The sequence below is a fragment of the Quercus robur genome, chromosome 8 (assembly GCF_932294415.1).
Source record: "Quercus robur chromosome 8, dhQueRobu3.1, whole genome shotgun sequence".
In the NCBI taxonomy this organism is placed as follows: domain Eukaryota; kingdom Viridiplantae; phylum Streptophyta; class Magnoliopsida; order Fagales; family Fagaceae; genus Quercus; species Quercus robur.
In genome coordinates this window covers 43264143-43281001 of record NC_065541.1, presented here as the reverse complement: position 1 = coordinate 43281001, position 16859 = coordinate 43264143, and the positions used below count along the sequence as shown (strand labels likewise).

Below are 16859 nucleotides of genomic sequence, written 5' to 3'. Positions count from 1 at the left end.
GAAAGAAGGAAAAAAAGAGAGAAGAAGAGACGTGTTGGAGATTGGAGAGAAGGAAAAAGAAAAAGATAGGGAGATGGAAAAAAGAGAGAAGCTAGATTGAGAGAAAAGGGGAGAGAGAAAAAATATTTTATTATTGAGAGAAGAGAGAGAAATATAATATATATTTTTTTAAATGAGATTGTTGCTGCAGTAGGGTGTCAAAGATGACACTAAACTATAGAGGATGAGAGCTAAAATCAGGATTTATCATTTTTCACATCTTTGATGTGAATGCTCTAACTATGCAAAAAGAAGGGAAATTGGGAATAGATAATGCTCTCCAGTTTAGGGAAAAATATACCCTGCATCGGGTATATATTTTCTCTCTCTCACAACTAGTGGGTCCCACTAAAGAGTGGGACCCATTAATTGTGAGAGAGGAGAAGCATATACCCGATGCAGGGCATAACTTCTCCCAATTTAGCTAGGACCTAAGAAAGCCTGTGATGTTAAAGTTAAAGGATTGTATGTTTGGGAATTTGGAAGAGTCCCTACTGATATGCTTTTTGTACTTTTGGAAGCACAACCAAGATTGTCAAAACCGAGATATTACTTACTTTAATCATATTAATAGGTGCACTTAGGGTAATTGTTAATAAACTATATTAAAAAAGTTTTAATACCATTTTCATGGGAAATATAAAAAACTATCAAAAAATTAAATTTTTTTTTTTTTGAGAAATAAAAATCATCCACAACTTTTGTCAAACAGAACAAGATTGATAGCATCACTATGGATGCCATTTAACCAACAACATGGTGAGAGGGACTCTCTAGCAAGCTTAGCTAACTTATCAGCTACCCTATTGCCCAAACGTTTTACATGGCTAAATGCAAAGGCATTGAAGCTTGCTCCCAAGTATCTAGATTCCTCTATGATATGACCAAAAGGTGCCAAGCAGTCCTCCTCTGAGTTGAGGAAGTCTATAATTCCTGCTGCATCCCCTTCAAAGATTACTTTTGGGAGACCAAGTTCTTTTGCAAAAGAAATTGCCCTTCTAGCCGCCATAGCTTCAACTTCTTCTATAGTAGGAGGTAGAGCAATTCTTTCAGACAAAGCTCCAATCACAGTACCTTCATGATCCCTTACAACCACCCCCAAACCTGCTTCTCCTAGTTCTTGAAAGACAGCCCCATCAAAATTAGCTTTACACCAAGAATATGAGGGAGGGTACCAACGGATTGGTTCAGCAACTTGGCTAGGAGCCGTGGGTGTTTCTTGGACCCTTTGGAATTCCTGTAAACTTTCCAAGGCCTCAGTATGGATCATTGAATAGGGTAGAGAGGGAGAGCCGGTTCTAACTGCATTTCTTTTATACCAGATACTCCAGGCAATGAATGCAAATCTTTCCACTAGGTGAGGGTCATGAGCCTTAAGGATTCCCAAGAAAAGATCCTGAAAATTCACAAATCGCTCTATTAGAAATGGTTTACAAACCTCTTCCTTCCACCAAATTTCTTTGACCCCATAGCAATCCCACAGTGCGTGAATGGCATCTTCCGGTTGGTCCCGGCAAAGGTCACAAGTTGCATTAGTAAGAATTCTCCTCTGTACTAGGTTCCTTTTTGGAGCATGCTCTCCATAGGAAATGCTTCACCTTGTTTGGAATATTAAGCTTCCAAATGTTGTTCCAGAAGCTATTCAACACCGTCGGATTCGAAGTGCCTGGCTGGTTGCTTTTTGCTGTCTTGGTCAGTAACCTATAGGCTGACTTCGTGGAGTACACCCCATTTTTTGTCTCCTTCCATATTCTGCGGTCAACAGACCTTCTTGAGCTTAGCGGTATGCTAAGGATCTCATTAGCCTCAAAAGGTAGAAATTCTCCCCTAACTCGATCAGCATCCCAGCTAGTACCATTTTCATTCATCAAAGCACAAACCTTCGTATTCATAGGGAAGTGATTTTGGGGAGAGAGAACTTTGCTGTGATGTAAACCTGGCAGCCACTTATCCCCTCTGATCAGTACATTACAGCCATCTCCAATCCTCCAATAAGATCCCATGTCCACTACTTGGCGAGCCTTAAGTATACTCTGCCATGCATAAGATCCCTTGGTCTTGACCCCTTCATCCATGATTGAGTAGGTTGGGAAGAACTTGGCTTTAAAAACCTTGTAGAACAGAGAATCCTGATTGTGTATTAGCCTCCATACTTGTTTTCCAAGGAGGGCAAGGTTGAAATTTTCAATGTCTCGAAATCCCAACCCACCTTGGCATTTAGGGAGACAAAGTTTATTCCATGCCACCCAATGAGTTTTACGTTGCTCTCCTCTATAACCCCACCAGAATTCGAATGAGAGACTCAATGTCCTTATATAAGCTTCTCGGTAGTTTAAAGCAATTCATGGAGTATGTTGGCATGGCTTGCAAAATAGATTTGATCAATACTTCCCTACCCGCTTGTGAAAGTAGTTGCTCCTTCCAACCTTGAATTTTCTGCCAAATCCTCTCACGAATGTAGCTAAAACTTTGCTTCTTCCCTCTGCCCACAAAGGATGGTAGTCCTAAGTACTTATCAAATTGATGGGAGACCGCAACACCCAATCTGCCCTTAATTGAATTTCTGACTTGCTGGTTTGTATTGGAGTTGAAAAATAGTTGAGTTTTATCCCGATTGATCCTTTGACCCGATGCTCTTTCATACTTCTCTAATAACTCCAGTATAGAATTGCATTCATGGCTATTTGCTTTACAAAACAGCAAGCTATCGTTCGCGAAAAATAAATGAGTCACCTTAGGACCCTCACGGCATAAGGAAACTCCAGAGATGGTACCATTGGCTGCTGCTTGCCTAATAAGGGCATGTAATCCTTCTGCGCACAAAAGGAAAAGATAAGATGACAACGGGTCCCCTTGTCGGAGACCACGTTGTGGGTGGATTAAACCATATGGTGCACCATTAATCAGAATCGAAAAGGAGACAGTGCTGATACAGGATTTAATCAAGTCAATCCATTTCCTAGCAAAACCTAATTTATCCATTAGATTTTCTAGAAAAATCTATTCTACCCTGTCATATGCCTTACTCATATCTAGTTTTAAAGCCATGGAACCTGTTTTCCCCGTCCTCTTATTTTTCAGATGGTGTAAGGTTTCGAATGCTATCAATATGTTGTCTGTGATAAGTCGGTTGGATAGGAATGCACTTTGGGAGTCAGAAATTAGTTTTGGTAGGCACTTTTTGAGGCGGTTAGCTATGGTTTTGGAGATTAGTTTATAAATGACATTGCAGAGGCTTATGGGTCGGAAGTCTTTGGCTGTAGCAGGGGATTTTATTTTGGGAATGAGGCTTATAAATGTATGGTTTATATTTGGTGGGATGATTCCTGAGTTAAGTACAGATAGAGTAGCAGAGAGGACATCAGGTCCAACAGTGTTCCAATAGTGTTTAAAGAAGATAGGGGGCATACCGTCTGGACCGGGTGCTGAAATGGATTTCATTTGTTTCAATGTAACCTCCACCTCTCTTGCCGTGTATTCTCTGGTCAACTCTTGATTCATTTGCGGCGTGACTTTCCTTTCAATCCCTTGAAGGATTGGATCAAGGTCAGAAGGTGCTGCTGTTGTGAATAGTTCACTAAAATAAGATGCCATCATCTCTCCAATTTTCTACTCATCCTCAACCACCTGACCATCTTCCCCATTCAGCTTAGAGATGAAGTTCCTCCGATTTCGTTGGGTTGCACGGCTATGAAAATAGCTAGTGTTGAGGTCACCAGCCTTAAGCCACTCCACCCTCGACCTTTGGTGCCACATTGCGTCCTCCTTGATCATTAACTCATACACTTCCCCTTTGAGAGTCCATAGTTGCTCCTGATTTCTTCCTGTCATTGATAAGTCTTCAACTTGAGCAAGTAACTTCCTTTTCTTCTCTAGTAAGCTTCGGATATGGCCAAAGGAGGTTCTATTCCAAGTTTTCAATTTTGTGCAGCATGCTTCAACCTTTGTAACTAGTCTGTTGATAGGATTGCCCCAATGTTGTTCCTCCCAAGCATCCTTGATCACCCCCTCACACCTGTCATCTTTCATCCACATCACTTCAAATCGGAACGGCCTACCTCTCTTGTAGAAACGAACAGTCTCATCATCAGAACATATCCACAATGGACAGTGATCAGATAGGGAACCCGCAATGTGATGAACCCGCACTGTGGGAAATTTTTGAAGCCAAGATGCAGTAGCCACTCCCTTGTCTAGTCTGATCCATGTAACAACCCCATCAAACTGGTTGTTGCACCATGTAAACGGTGATCCAACAAAACCCAAATCCCTGAAACCACAGAAATCTAACGCTCCTCTAAATTCCACCATCTGCCTCTCACGCCGCATTGCCCCACCCATTTTTTCCCCTGCCTTGACTATTTCATTAAAATCGCCTACACACAGCCAAGGTAAATCCATTTGAAGACAGAGATGCTTGAGTAGCGCCCAAGAGTGTTCCCGGTTGGCTGTTACCGGGTCTCCGTAGAAACCGGTAATTCGCCAGGGGTCATCCACTCCTGGGTCTACTATAGCATCAATATGTGATGGAGATGAGCTCTGTACTTTCAGATTGAGGCCTTCCTTCCAGTACAGTGCTAATCCTCCACCAGTGTTATTCCGAGGGACAATAAAAAGATTTTTCAAGTCTAACTTACGACAAAGGTTTTTTAGAAACTTATCTTTTGCTCTGGTCTCCATTAAGAACACGAACTGTGGGGAGTGTTTCTGCACCAAATCTTTGAGCTCCATGACTGCACGCGGCCTCCCCAAGCCATGGCAGTTCCAGCTTAGGCCGTTCATGCTGTCCGGCGTGGTTGCTCATCAGCCACCGCCGCAGGGATTGAGACAAAGACATCATCAAGTGAGGCATTTTGACGTTTGAGAGGGCGTGGGTCTGTGCTCTGCAGCGCCTCTCTTCGCGCATCAGATGGGTGAGCTTCTGGAACTTTACATGAAGCTTTTGTTACTCGTGTATATCTAACCCACGTGCCTTGCTCTTTGCATTTGATTCTATTTTTCTTTTCTTCCTATGGGCTACTCCTGGCTTCAGCTAAAGTAGTGGGCTTAATAAAATGGGCCGTAACATCAGCTGGCTTAGTGTTTTTGTTTGGGTAGAGCACGTGATGGATTGGCTCACTTAACAAGTCACGTGATTCCAAAACTGGTTTCTCGTTTCCTACTTCGTGCACCACCTCATTAATCCCACACCCCTGGCTTTTTGGTGTTTCATCAGTAACATTATCTCCATTCAACGTATCCTTGTCCAGTTCAAATTTCCTTAACTCCTCATCAATTTCATTTATCTTCTCCGTGAAATACTCTCCTTTATTCCCGGCTGTGATTCCGATTAACTGCAAATCCAGGCTAGCATCCGTTTCCTTATTAATTTCAGTAACACCCGTGTTTATTTTTTCCTTAAATGCAGGATTTTGTAACTGAAACTCATTAACTCCGCCTCCCTGACTCTCAGTCTGCGCCACCGTTGTCGGTGCTTTCGAACCAGAGGTCCCTTGCTTCTTTCCCTCCGCCTCAAGCTCTTTCTTTTTCGCTTCATAGTATCCTGGGACTACAATGATAGAATTTTTGTGAGTGGGCAATGGAGCAGCACGTATCCATGGTCCATACTCTTGATCTTTTGGCTGTAAGGTTCCATTACTCTGTATCCAACGTTCACAGTCTTTGTCGAAGTGGTTCAGACGGCCACACCAGTAACACACATTGGGGAGGCGTTCGTATTTGAAAGTAACCCACCCCTTTACTCCATTCTTTCGTGTGAAGACTCTACCACGGCATAGAGGAAGATTGATATTAACCCGAACTCTAATTCTCATGATTTCGCCCCGTTCAACTTCCTTTTGGCTCACCTCTATTTTGACTTCTCCCACAGCTTCACATAACTTCTCAGCTACCTCCCGACTCAGAAATTTGATCGATATATCATGGACTTGCACCCACAATGAGACTTGATCAAAGACTAAGTCCTTGGCAGGTATGCTATGGTCATATCGTTGGATCATCACCAAGTGTTTATCAAAACTCCATGGCTCCCCATCGAAGATTTTCTCAACTTCTTCTTCATTGTCGAACATGAATAATAGTATGTGGTTTCCAACATTACGCACCTTGAAACCATTTTTTGACCTCCAAATGGGATTGAAAGTTCTAATAATAGCCTCTGTGTTCAAAGCTCGTCTTGTGAGAAATTTTGCTACGATAGTACAGCTTGACCATTCTGTTTCCTCGTCAAATTGAAATTCGCCACCTTCCCTATCATTCAGAGACAAATTCTCCCAACATTGCGTAAGCGTTTCCATTCGCACCCAAAGCAAAGTTACAAAACCACTCAGTGTTTCCCACACCCCCACAAGAAATTCCCAACAAACCTACAAGCAACAGTGTTACTTGAGGGACTCAAAAACCTTACACAAAGGAAAACGACTAATTCTACGAGCTAAGACAGAGGGGAGCTGCTCTCCTTAGTACCGAGAAACTCTCATCAATTCTGTCAAAAATTAATTATTTTATCATTTTCTAATAAAATATTTCTAAAAATAGTTTATAAGCCAATGCTCTTAGAGCATTCGTTAACATTTCCCTACTTCAAAATCTTAAAAAGGTGGATCATGGATAAGATTATCAAAATGTGAATAGTAAGATTCTATGTATTCTATAACTTAACACACACACACAAAAAAAACATTTATTGTAACTTTGTATATTTGAATAATCACCTAAATTATGAATTTATCCATATAAAAAAACTGCATCAATATGATATAACTTGTATATCATATATCATTACATATATACTAACAAAACAAATATACTTAAGTTTTAATATAATGTGATTCTTTAAAAAAAAAAAAATGTTTTAACATAATGTATCCAAAAGTTTAAAAAATGTTTAATTAGCAACCAAATATCAAAATAACTATCAACATTCTATAACGCCATAATCTAAGCAAATAATTAGAATACTAAACCTAACCAGATGCATCAGTTAATGAATGATAAACACCGATTCAAATTGATTTTATAGGATAGGATCCCTTGGAGATCGTAGGATCTTATATTCCATCATCTAGGATCATAAGGATCCTACCCCATATGAGATTCTACACTAATCTAGATCATTTTTATGGGGTAGGATCGTAAGATCTTAGGATTATAAGATCCAAGATTGTGATTTTGATAATCATGAGTACAACTTTGACTATTATGAATTAATAACAAAATTTCATCGTTTTCTTAAAAAAAATCATAAATAAATAAATTTAAGGGTTAGTATTTCATATTTTGAGTGGCAAATCATTTAAAATTGGCATTTTTTATGGAGCATTAAAATCCTGCTCAACTATGGATTCTAACTAGCCCAATTAGTAAAATCTATCGGCATAAAGCTTACACAAAAAATCAATTGGTGTCTTAACAAAAACTTGTCAATTAACCAACCTGCTTAATTATACACTATTACACTGCACATTTTTAGTAATAACAATTTTTAATTAAAATTTATGCATATATTTATCATAAGGACAAAATTTGGCCACGTAAATGCCCTTTAGCCCGGAAAAGTTTATACAATTATCTCTTTTTTGTCACCCTCTCCCTTTCTCTCTCCCCTTAGTGGTGATGGAGTTGAGTGTGTCTTTGATTTGGGAGTAGAGTGCATAGGTGCATCTGGACGTTGCAATATTGGACTCACACTCGATAACCCAACCTAAACTCGAAGAAAAATACTCAACCGACTTGGGATTTTTTTTAATCGCACAAATTAAAAAAACTGGTCATCCCGTACCCAACCTTCTTAACTCTGGGTTAGTTAGATCAACTTGAACGTAATCCATTTATAAAGTTTTTTTTTTTTTTGTCACATATCAGATTCCAATGGGAGAATACAATATATTCATTCTTCGCAATTTTACATGCACATTTAGTATTTATAGTGATGAAAATCATGATATACCACACCTAAAAAATTTTTTTGGTCCATGACATTTAGTCTTGGTTTTCCGTTCTTTTATGGTGGTGAAATCATTAGTCAACTATAGATTGTGTAAACTTAAAAATTTAAGTATTATAAATTTTATTTTTGAGCGATTTGTTATTTGGTCTCTTATTTGTATTGAAAGGAAGACGAAAACATTATTATTATTATTATCTACATATGAATAAATACGAGTTTCTAACCTGAATTAAATTTGATATATAAGCCGATAAACCCAACCCAAATCCAATCCATTTGTCGAATCTAGGTGCATCTTTGGTTTGGGATGGTGGTAGAGTTGACTACGTGTCTGTTTGGGACAAGTTGAAAATTTCAGCTTATTTGCAATTTCAGTTTATTTTTGCTATTATTCATGAGTCCCACTGCACTTTTTGATACTATTCATGAGTCTCTTTGTACAATTTCAGTTAATTTTTACCTTTATCTACTGTACTTTCAACATAAAGTTTTTAATTTCGACTAAATAAGTTGTTCTCAAATAGACACTACGTATTTGAATTGGGATACTGAATAAGAATTTAAAAGGCTAGTGCTTTGCATTATGGGTGGAAAGTTATTTTTGGGTTTTGCGTAATACTCAATTTTTTCAATAAGCTTGTTTGATATTATTTTTTTTAATCCAATTTTCAAAAAGTTTGCGTTATGGATGGAGTAGTATTTTCTGTTATGAGTGCATCTTTGATTTGGGATGGTTGAAGAGTTGATTGTTTTCAATCAAGTGCATTGGATAAACCGTTAAGCGAATTCATGTAGTAATTTAGCGGCATATTGTTTATACACACAAGTTTTGTTGGATATATTTTAACAATTTACCCTTTCAAAAAAAAAAAAAAAAACAATTTACTTTTGTGATTAACCAAAAGGAACAACATACAGATCTAAATATAAGCAATAACACAAATAGATGTGATAGACAAAAGCAATAAATAAATATTGTATATATATAAGAAGAAATCTGCAAATAATTAAAAACTCACAGACCAAATGCGTGAATGATAAATAATTTAGATCAAGTCTTGTGTTTGACACAATCTCCTTAAAGCAGATTTCACCCCTCACACGATCTGTGATGCTTTGAGACTCACAGACGTCTGCCTCCCATGATAAAATGATCTACAGCAAGGAGAAGAAGCACACAAGGTCCGTGCTCTGTGAACTACTCTATGTCTCTTTCTCTCTCTTTGACTCAAATGAATGCACAAAAATTTTCTCTCTGGGAGAGTTTCTCAAAAAGATATTTTTCATAAATGAGGGACTATGAAAATATACGTTACTAAACAGACATACTATTTTAGAAATAACTGTTGCATACAAATTTACTAGCTCAAAAAATAAAAATAATAAAATATTATTATTAATTGGATGAGTTGGCCCAGTCCACACATGCCTAAGGCCTAACCCAATATCCAACCAAAAACTCATATTCTTTATTATTTCTTATGTGGGACTCAAAGATTCTCATCACTTCAATATCATGTTTAAGTGGACACATTATGAGTCAATTTCTTATTCACTCTATAATATTTATCTAATAGTTTGTTCTCATTCTATGGCATTTGGCAGAATGAGGAAAGAAAAATACAGTAATTCGATAAAAATTAATGGCCATTTGTAGGCATAAAGGATTCCCCCATGTAACTACAGCTTCTTAGTCTATCTTTGGTGGTCAAGTATATGAACTATGAAGGCACGTCTAAGAATAGCCTTTGAGAACCATGTTAGTATCCACTAGCAAACTATAGGTGCTTTGTATCGAGTTGGCTCCCAAGTGTTTGTACAAAGATAGGTACTAGTCTTGGAGGAGACCCATGTGATTTTATCATACTCCCCAATGGGAACCTAAGGAAGCTTGCTCTGGATAAAGGCTAGAGCTTCTCGCCTCGCAAGTTTTCACATCCAATTTTCGTTGTTTAATACACTTGACAACTTGGTATTGAAAGAACCCACATCAACATATATCCCCATATGTCCATACTTGGAACATAAATTATTCTGAAAAAATAGTCAAATAGTCAAATAAATTCTGAACGAGCTATCACAACCTAGTGAGTAACTCATCCAAAGTCCAGAAGAGGAAAAATCCGAATTATGCAATAGATAATGAATCCTAAATATGATAACAGAAGAATGAAAAATTATAATGTAATAGGACTGAAGCGCAGAATACAACATTAGTTAATTAAATTGTTATATGTGCAAAGCAGCAAAGGTAATAGTGTTATAACTTATATGTGCAAATATAATGGTGAATCTTTTTTTTTGAGAAGGAATATAATGGTGAATCTGTTGATCACTTTTTACTACATTGCTTTATTGCTTTAGACTTACGGTCCATGATTTTTGGGTTTATTTGAAGTTAATTGGGTGATACCAGAATCTATTGTTGAGCTTTTAGTTTATTGACAAGGTCAAATTGGTTGTCATCAAAATGATCATGTTTAAATGGTTATCCCTCATTTCTTGACGTGGTACATTTGGAGGGAAATGAATAGCAGGCGTTTTGAAAACACCAAGAGTTTTATGTCTGATCTCAAGTTTTTCTTTTTCAAAACGTTATTAGATTGATTGTCAACCTCAAGGATTCTTTCTTTATTTTCTATTGTTGGTTTATGAAACATTTTGTAATTAATTGTTTACTCCAGTGCACTTCATGTTTTTCTGATTTATATATATATTTTTACTACCCATATATAAATATATATAAAAAAAAAAAGAAAAAAAAGAATACAACATTAATTAATTCAATAACAAATACTCTCAAATATTCAAAGAAAATAATACCTACGTTTTTTCTTTTTCCTTTTCTTTTGCTAAATCCACCTACTCTTCTCATTGCCAATTTTCAAGTGGGCCAAATATGCTACTTGATTTTCCAAATCCATATCCTCACCAGTCACCACTATTTCAAATATTGCCATCAGAATCCAGATGAGTAAAAAAGACTTCTCGTGATACTTATTAAATTCATGTCTAAAGCAAAAAGTGGCAGGTAAACCCATATATCTTCAAAAGCATACTCAACAGAATTCAGAAATAAAAAAATAGAAACCTATAAATTCCAACATGATTAAAGCATGATTTATGCTTCTAATAGGAATCCAAAGGCACAGGTGAAACAAAACAAGTGCGGCTTCAACAGCAACAAAGCATGATTCATTAGCTTCAAATTACTGAAGTCTATCATTAATAGACCTTCTCTTTTTCATGCTTACTCAGCTGATTAGGGCAGTAAACAAGTTGAGTATTAAATGTTTAAGCTCAAGTTGACAACAAATATAAAATGTTCAAACTTTATTTGAGCTTGAACTAAGCATACAAACTATGTTTGAGCTTGAGCTCGACTTGACTTGACTTGATTCGTTACTCAAGACAAGCTCGAGCTCAAAATCAAACTCAAACTCATGTTTAATATCAAGATTTTGAGCTCGAGATTTAATACAAGTACATTATCAAGCCTATATTAAGCATATTATTAAATTCATTTGATTTAAAAATATGATTCCAACTCCCAAACAATTAAAGGCTTAGAGTTACCAAACCCATAAATCAGCTTAAACTCGATCAGCTTATTTTTCATCAAGCCCTATTGTTCATGAGCTTGTCCATGAATACTATTTTTTGCTTAAGGCTTAAACTTGGTTCATTTATAAATAAACAAACATAAATGAACTTTTTATCAAGCCAAGTTTGAACTGTTTATGAATGACTTAGATTATATACAGCCCTAAAGTTGATTCCCAATTTGTAGCCATCGATCATACAGAGATGAGACCGAATAACCACAATGTTAAGTTGCTAACATTACTTCAAGCATTTTGATTGAGGAATGTAAAATATGCATATTGTTGCACCCTGAAGTTTGTTTGAAACAATACACAAAGAGTTGATATTAACCACTGGGCAAGCAATTTGATTAATTATCATTCTATGTGGAACTGAAAATCATCTTTAACAAACTAGTTTCACGTATCTTGTCTTTATTTGATTTTCTTCTTGCCCTTATTAAGACTAGAAGAATCCTCTCCATTCGCTTCATTCAGAAGAATCCGCTCCACCTGCTTTATTGAATAAAACAAGGCACTCCACGTATGTATTCATATAAAATGATTCTGGTTGGCCACGAATGTGAGGATTCAAAGTTCTTCTACTACTTGGTTCGTAAGAAAGCAAGTCTTCATCCTTGGTAAAAACTATACCATTCTTTGTAAAACCTACTACCCTTCCCAATCCTTCCTCTTCCTCTTCATGGACATCAATATCAATATCAATATTCCCTTCCCCTTCCCCAACATCAATATCTAATAGCTTAGTCCAAGATTCTGCTACTCCGTACTCCCTCATCACCCATGTTAACGTGTAGAGTGTTGTGGGCTTTTGGCCCAACTAGATTACTTGTATAGTATACATTTTTGTACTACACTCTTACTTGTACTGCACTCATATGCCTCCTTTATAAAGGCACTCATGTATATTCTTTCATTTGAGAAATACAATACTATTGCATTCAGTATTTCTAACAGACCACTGCCCTTTGCATCACCATTGCAAATATTGCTCCGATTACATTTGTGAAGGTACCACTAAGATCGGCTTGTGCCGATCTACACACTCGTGGAAGCCTCGACGCCATCGGAGACTGCACGCGCCACCACGCGCTGCATCTTCAGGTCATACGCCCCTCACATGCTCTCATGCGCCTCAACCCTCCCGCTGACGTCAGCCCTAGTTGCGCCGTTGCTGACGTCACTTGCTTGTGTCAGCCGCTGATGTCATTGTTTGACTTCTGAGGGTTTGACCGTTGACTTTTGTAAGGTTGATTGTTGACCTTTTGCCAGGGTTGACTATTTGCAGTTCAGGTGCTCCTTACCCAGTTTATGTGTAAATTTCATTTGTGCAGTCTATTTTTGCATATTTTGCTTCCAAATGAAGAATAAGGACAAGTTTTCTTCCTTTTGCAACAATTGTCATCGACAATCCAGCAAACGTTTTTGTAATTTTTGTAAATGTTTTCGCCACAGTATTAAGACTTGCTATCATCGCAATAAATCAGCTGTTTCAATTTCTTCAGCTACTATTGCTAACACTGAGAGTGTCTAACCAATGGCTCCCGTCTTTGCACAATCTCAGTCTTTTGGATCCACTTTCACCATTTTCAGAGATGACCTTATAAACATCATCGCTAATGTCATTCATATGGTTGGTAATGCATCTTATTCCTCTTCTCTCTCAATTTTATCTGGTATGTCTCCTACCTCTTGGCTTATGGATTTTGCTTCTTGCAATCACATGACACCTTACTCGTCTTTATTTTTTGAACTTAAACCTGCACCACACCCTTTTAATATTCGCACGGCAAATGGTTCCACAATGTCTGGTCATAATATAGGTTCCATTTCGACCTCCAACCTCTCGGTTCCTGGGGTTTTTAATATTCCTAACCTTTCTTACAATTTATTCTCTGTGGGACAATTAGTTGAGTTGGGTTATTGCATTATCTTTGATTATTCTGTGTGTATTGTGCAGGATTTAAGGACGGGACGAGAGCTTGGGACCGGACCCAAAGTTGGGTGTATGTTTCCCGTGGACAACCTTTGTCTTCCACTTGTTGCTCCTGTTTCTGTTACTACAGCTGCTGCAGTTTCTTCTGTTCCTTCCTTTGCACTTTGGCATGCTCGACTTAGTCACGCATCTTCCTCTCAGGTACAACAATTGGCTTCTAGAGATTTGTTAGGTTGAATGTCTACAGAAAATTTTGATTGTGTCTCATGTCAGTTAGGAAAACAACCAGCTTTGCCTTTCAATACTAGTGAATCAATATCCACTGATATCTTTGACCTTATTCATTCTGATGTTTGGGGGCCTTCCTCTGTCTCTAGTTGTAGAAAAGGAAAATTTCTGACCTATCACAAGCTGACACATCATACTACCAAGTCCACAAAATATAGCCAATTACAAAGCGCCACGTATTGCTGCTAGGTTTTGCTATCACTACTCACAAACCAACAGAAATTTGCCAAGTGTCATGCAAAAACCAATCACACATCAGCGCATATAAGCGATGACGTAAGCAGTCTAGTGCGTGTAAGTGATGACATAAGTGGACCAATCAGGTTGTGACATGTGTCACCAATCAAACTCCACCACGTGTTGCTCACCCACCCACCCCTAAACTCCTATAAATAGAAGCCTTCCTAAGGCATTTAAGAGGACCAAGCCATCTGGAGCACAAGCAACATCAGAGAAGGTTTAAAAGCACTCAGAAAGTACAGAAACTCTGCAGGAATCAAGCCTCAAAGCCTTTAAGAACTTCAACCCCAAAATCGAAGAACATTCGAAGCAGAATCATCCAAACTATCTACCTAGATCTCAAAGTTCATTGGAATCAAACTCAAAAACCTCCAGAAACCCCAACAAATCACAAATCAGCAAAGCTCTACGGATTCAAGCCTCCAAAGCCCCGAAGAACTTCCACCACAAATCTTCAAATACGAAAAACATTCGAAGAGGAATCATCCAAATCATATTCCTAGATCTCAAAGTTCACTGGAATCAAGCTCAAAAGCCTCCAAAAACCTCACAAACCACAAATCAGTGAAGTTCTACGGATTCAAGCCTTTAAGCCTCGAAAAACTTCCACCACAAATCTTCGAAGACGAAGAACATACAAAGAACAAAGGATTTCTAACAAGCTCATAGCCAGAGATTCATTGTAATTCTATTTCAAAGATCTTTGATCCATTCTTCAGCCAAATTGAAGTATATTTAGTGTTCGAATCAAAATCACATTACTACAAATCCAATCAACAAGTCTTTTAAGGAGATCAAATCAGAGGATAACTCTTTTGTAATTATAGAGAATTGTACCACACAATCATCAATACAAATTCGCATTTGTGAAATTATTTTACTTGTTTGACTTATTTCGAACCAAGAAATTTAGTCGTCCACACTAGTATTAGTGGGTCTCAATATTTTGTTGTCTTTGTTAATGATTACTTTCGCTATAACTGGATTTTTAATATGAAACATCGTTCTGAATTATTGCAAGTATATTCTAATTTTGTAAAAATGGTTGAAACTCAATTTTCCAAACACATCAAAATTTTTTGATCTGATAATGCTCTTGAGTATACTCAATATGCTTTTCAAGCTGTTTTGCATTCCTATGGCATTGTTCATCAACTAACTTGTCCAGGTACCTTTTAGCAAAATGGTAGAGCCGAATGAAAATTTCGTCATAATCTTGACATTGCTCGTGCTTTCCTTCTCTCTGCCAAAGTTCCTACTCCTTTTTAGGGTGAAACTGCTCTTCATGCTATTCATATTATTAATCGCATTCCAAGTCTTGTTATCCAAAATCAAACTCCATATGAGCGCCTTTTTGGGTCACTTCTAGACTATCACTACCTTCACTCTTTCTGTTTTGCTTGTTTCGTTCTTCTTCAGCCACATGAGCATAACAAACTTGAGCCTCGGTCAAGGCTTTGTTATTTTCTTAGCTATGGTGAAACACAAAAGGGGTATCGGTGTTATGATCCTATCTCTCATCGCTTTCGTATCTCCCGCAATGTTGTCTTTTAGGAACATCGCCTCTTTGTTGAGCTCTCTCACTTTCGTGCCTCCCTATCTTCCTCCTCTATCTTAGATCTTTTTCCAGATGAGACACATATTCCTTTTGTAACTGCTCCTGATCCTCCTGTAGTTGCTCCTGATTTTCCTGTAGACTTCTCTATTTAACCACCAGATATCATTGATCCATTTCCTAGTTCACCCTTTAATAAACAGGTGGAAGATAAATAGGTCGAAGACGAGCTACCTAACCCCAACCCTGAGCTTAGGTCCCTTGCTCCTGCTCTGCCAAAAGATCTTGCACAAGATATTCCACCTCGTCACTCAACTCGGGTAAGATCCATTCCTGCACATTTACTTGACTATCATTGTTGCACTGCCCTTGCTACACTACATGACCCTCACACCTATTGTGAGGCTTTCACTGACCCTTTATGGCAGATTACAATGAAAGAGGAACTTAATGCATTATCTAAAAACCATACTTGGGATTTGGTGACACTCATCTCTAGGAAATCTGTGGTTGGTTGTAAATAGATCCACAAGATTAAGACTCGCTCTAATGGGTCCATTGAAAGCTACAAAACTCATCTCATTGCAAAAGGTTTTACACAGGAGTATGAGATTGATTATGAAGAGACCTTTGCTCCGGTTGCTCGTATCTCATCTATTCGTGCCCTCTTAGCTGTTGCTGCTGCTGCTAGAAAATGGGATCTTTTTCAGATGGATGTAAAAAATGCATTCCTTAATGGGGATTTAAGTGAAGAAGTTTATATGCAACCTCCTCCTGGTCTCTCTGTTGACTCCAACAAGGTTTGTCACATTCGACGTGTACTTTATGGCCTTAAACAAGCTCCACGAGCTTGGTTTGCCAAATTCAACTCTACCATCTCTCGCTTGGGTTACATGGCCAGTTATTATGATTCTACCTTATTTCTTTGTCGCACTAATAAATAAACTATTTTACTTCTCCTATATGTGAATGATATGATCATAATTGGTGATGACCTCAATGGCATTTAAGAACTCAAGGATTTTCTCAGTCAGCAATTTGAGATGAAAGATCTTGGACATCTCAGCTACTTCTTAGGTTTTGAAATCACTCATTCTATAGATGGACTTTATATTACTCAAGCCAAGTATGCCTCTGAACTCTTGTCTCGAGCTGGACACACTGATAGCAAGACTGTTGACACTCCAGTTGAGCTTAATGCACATCTGACTCCCTCAAGGGGGAAACCATTGTCTAATCCCTCTCATT

At 37.9% G+C, this 16859-nt stretch overlaps 1 protein-coding gene across 1 annotated transcript; it reads right to left on the bottom strand.

The window, feature by feature from the left end:
* Window positions 1-2357: 2357 nt before the first annotated feature.
* On the bottom strand, window positions 2358-4980 carry LOC126695605 (uncharacterized). The gene is made up of 2 exons (XM_050392424.1): window positions 3450-4980; window positions 2358-2852 (listed from the first exon to the last, which is right to left on the bottom strand). The coding sequence occupies exon 1, from the start codon at window positions 4819-4821 to the stop codon at window positions 3649-3651; it is 1173 nt and encodes a 390-aa protein (XP_050248381.1). The 5' UTR covers window positions 4822-4980; the 3' UTR covers window positions 2358-2852; window positions 3450-3648.
* Window positions 4981-16859: the final 11879 nt, after the last annotated feature.

Excerpts from the sequence above, each read along its gene's own strand:
- LOC126695605 (XM_050392424.1), bottom strand. The coding sequence starts at position 4,821 with ATGAACGGCCTAAGCTGGAACTGCCATGGCTTGGGGAGGCCGCGTGCA.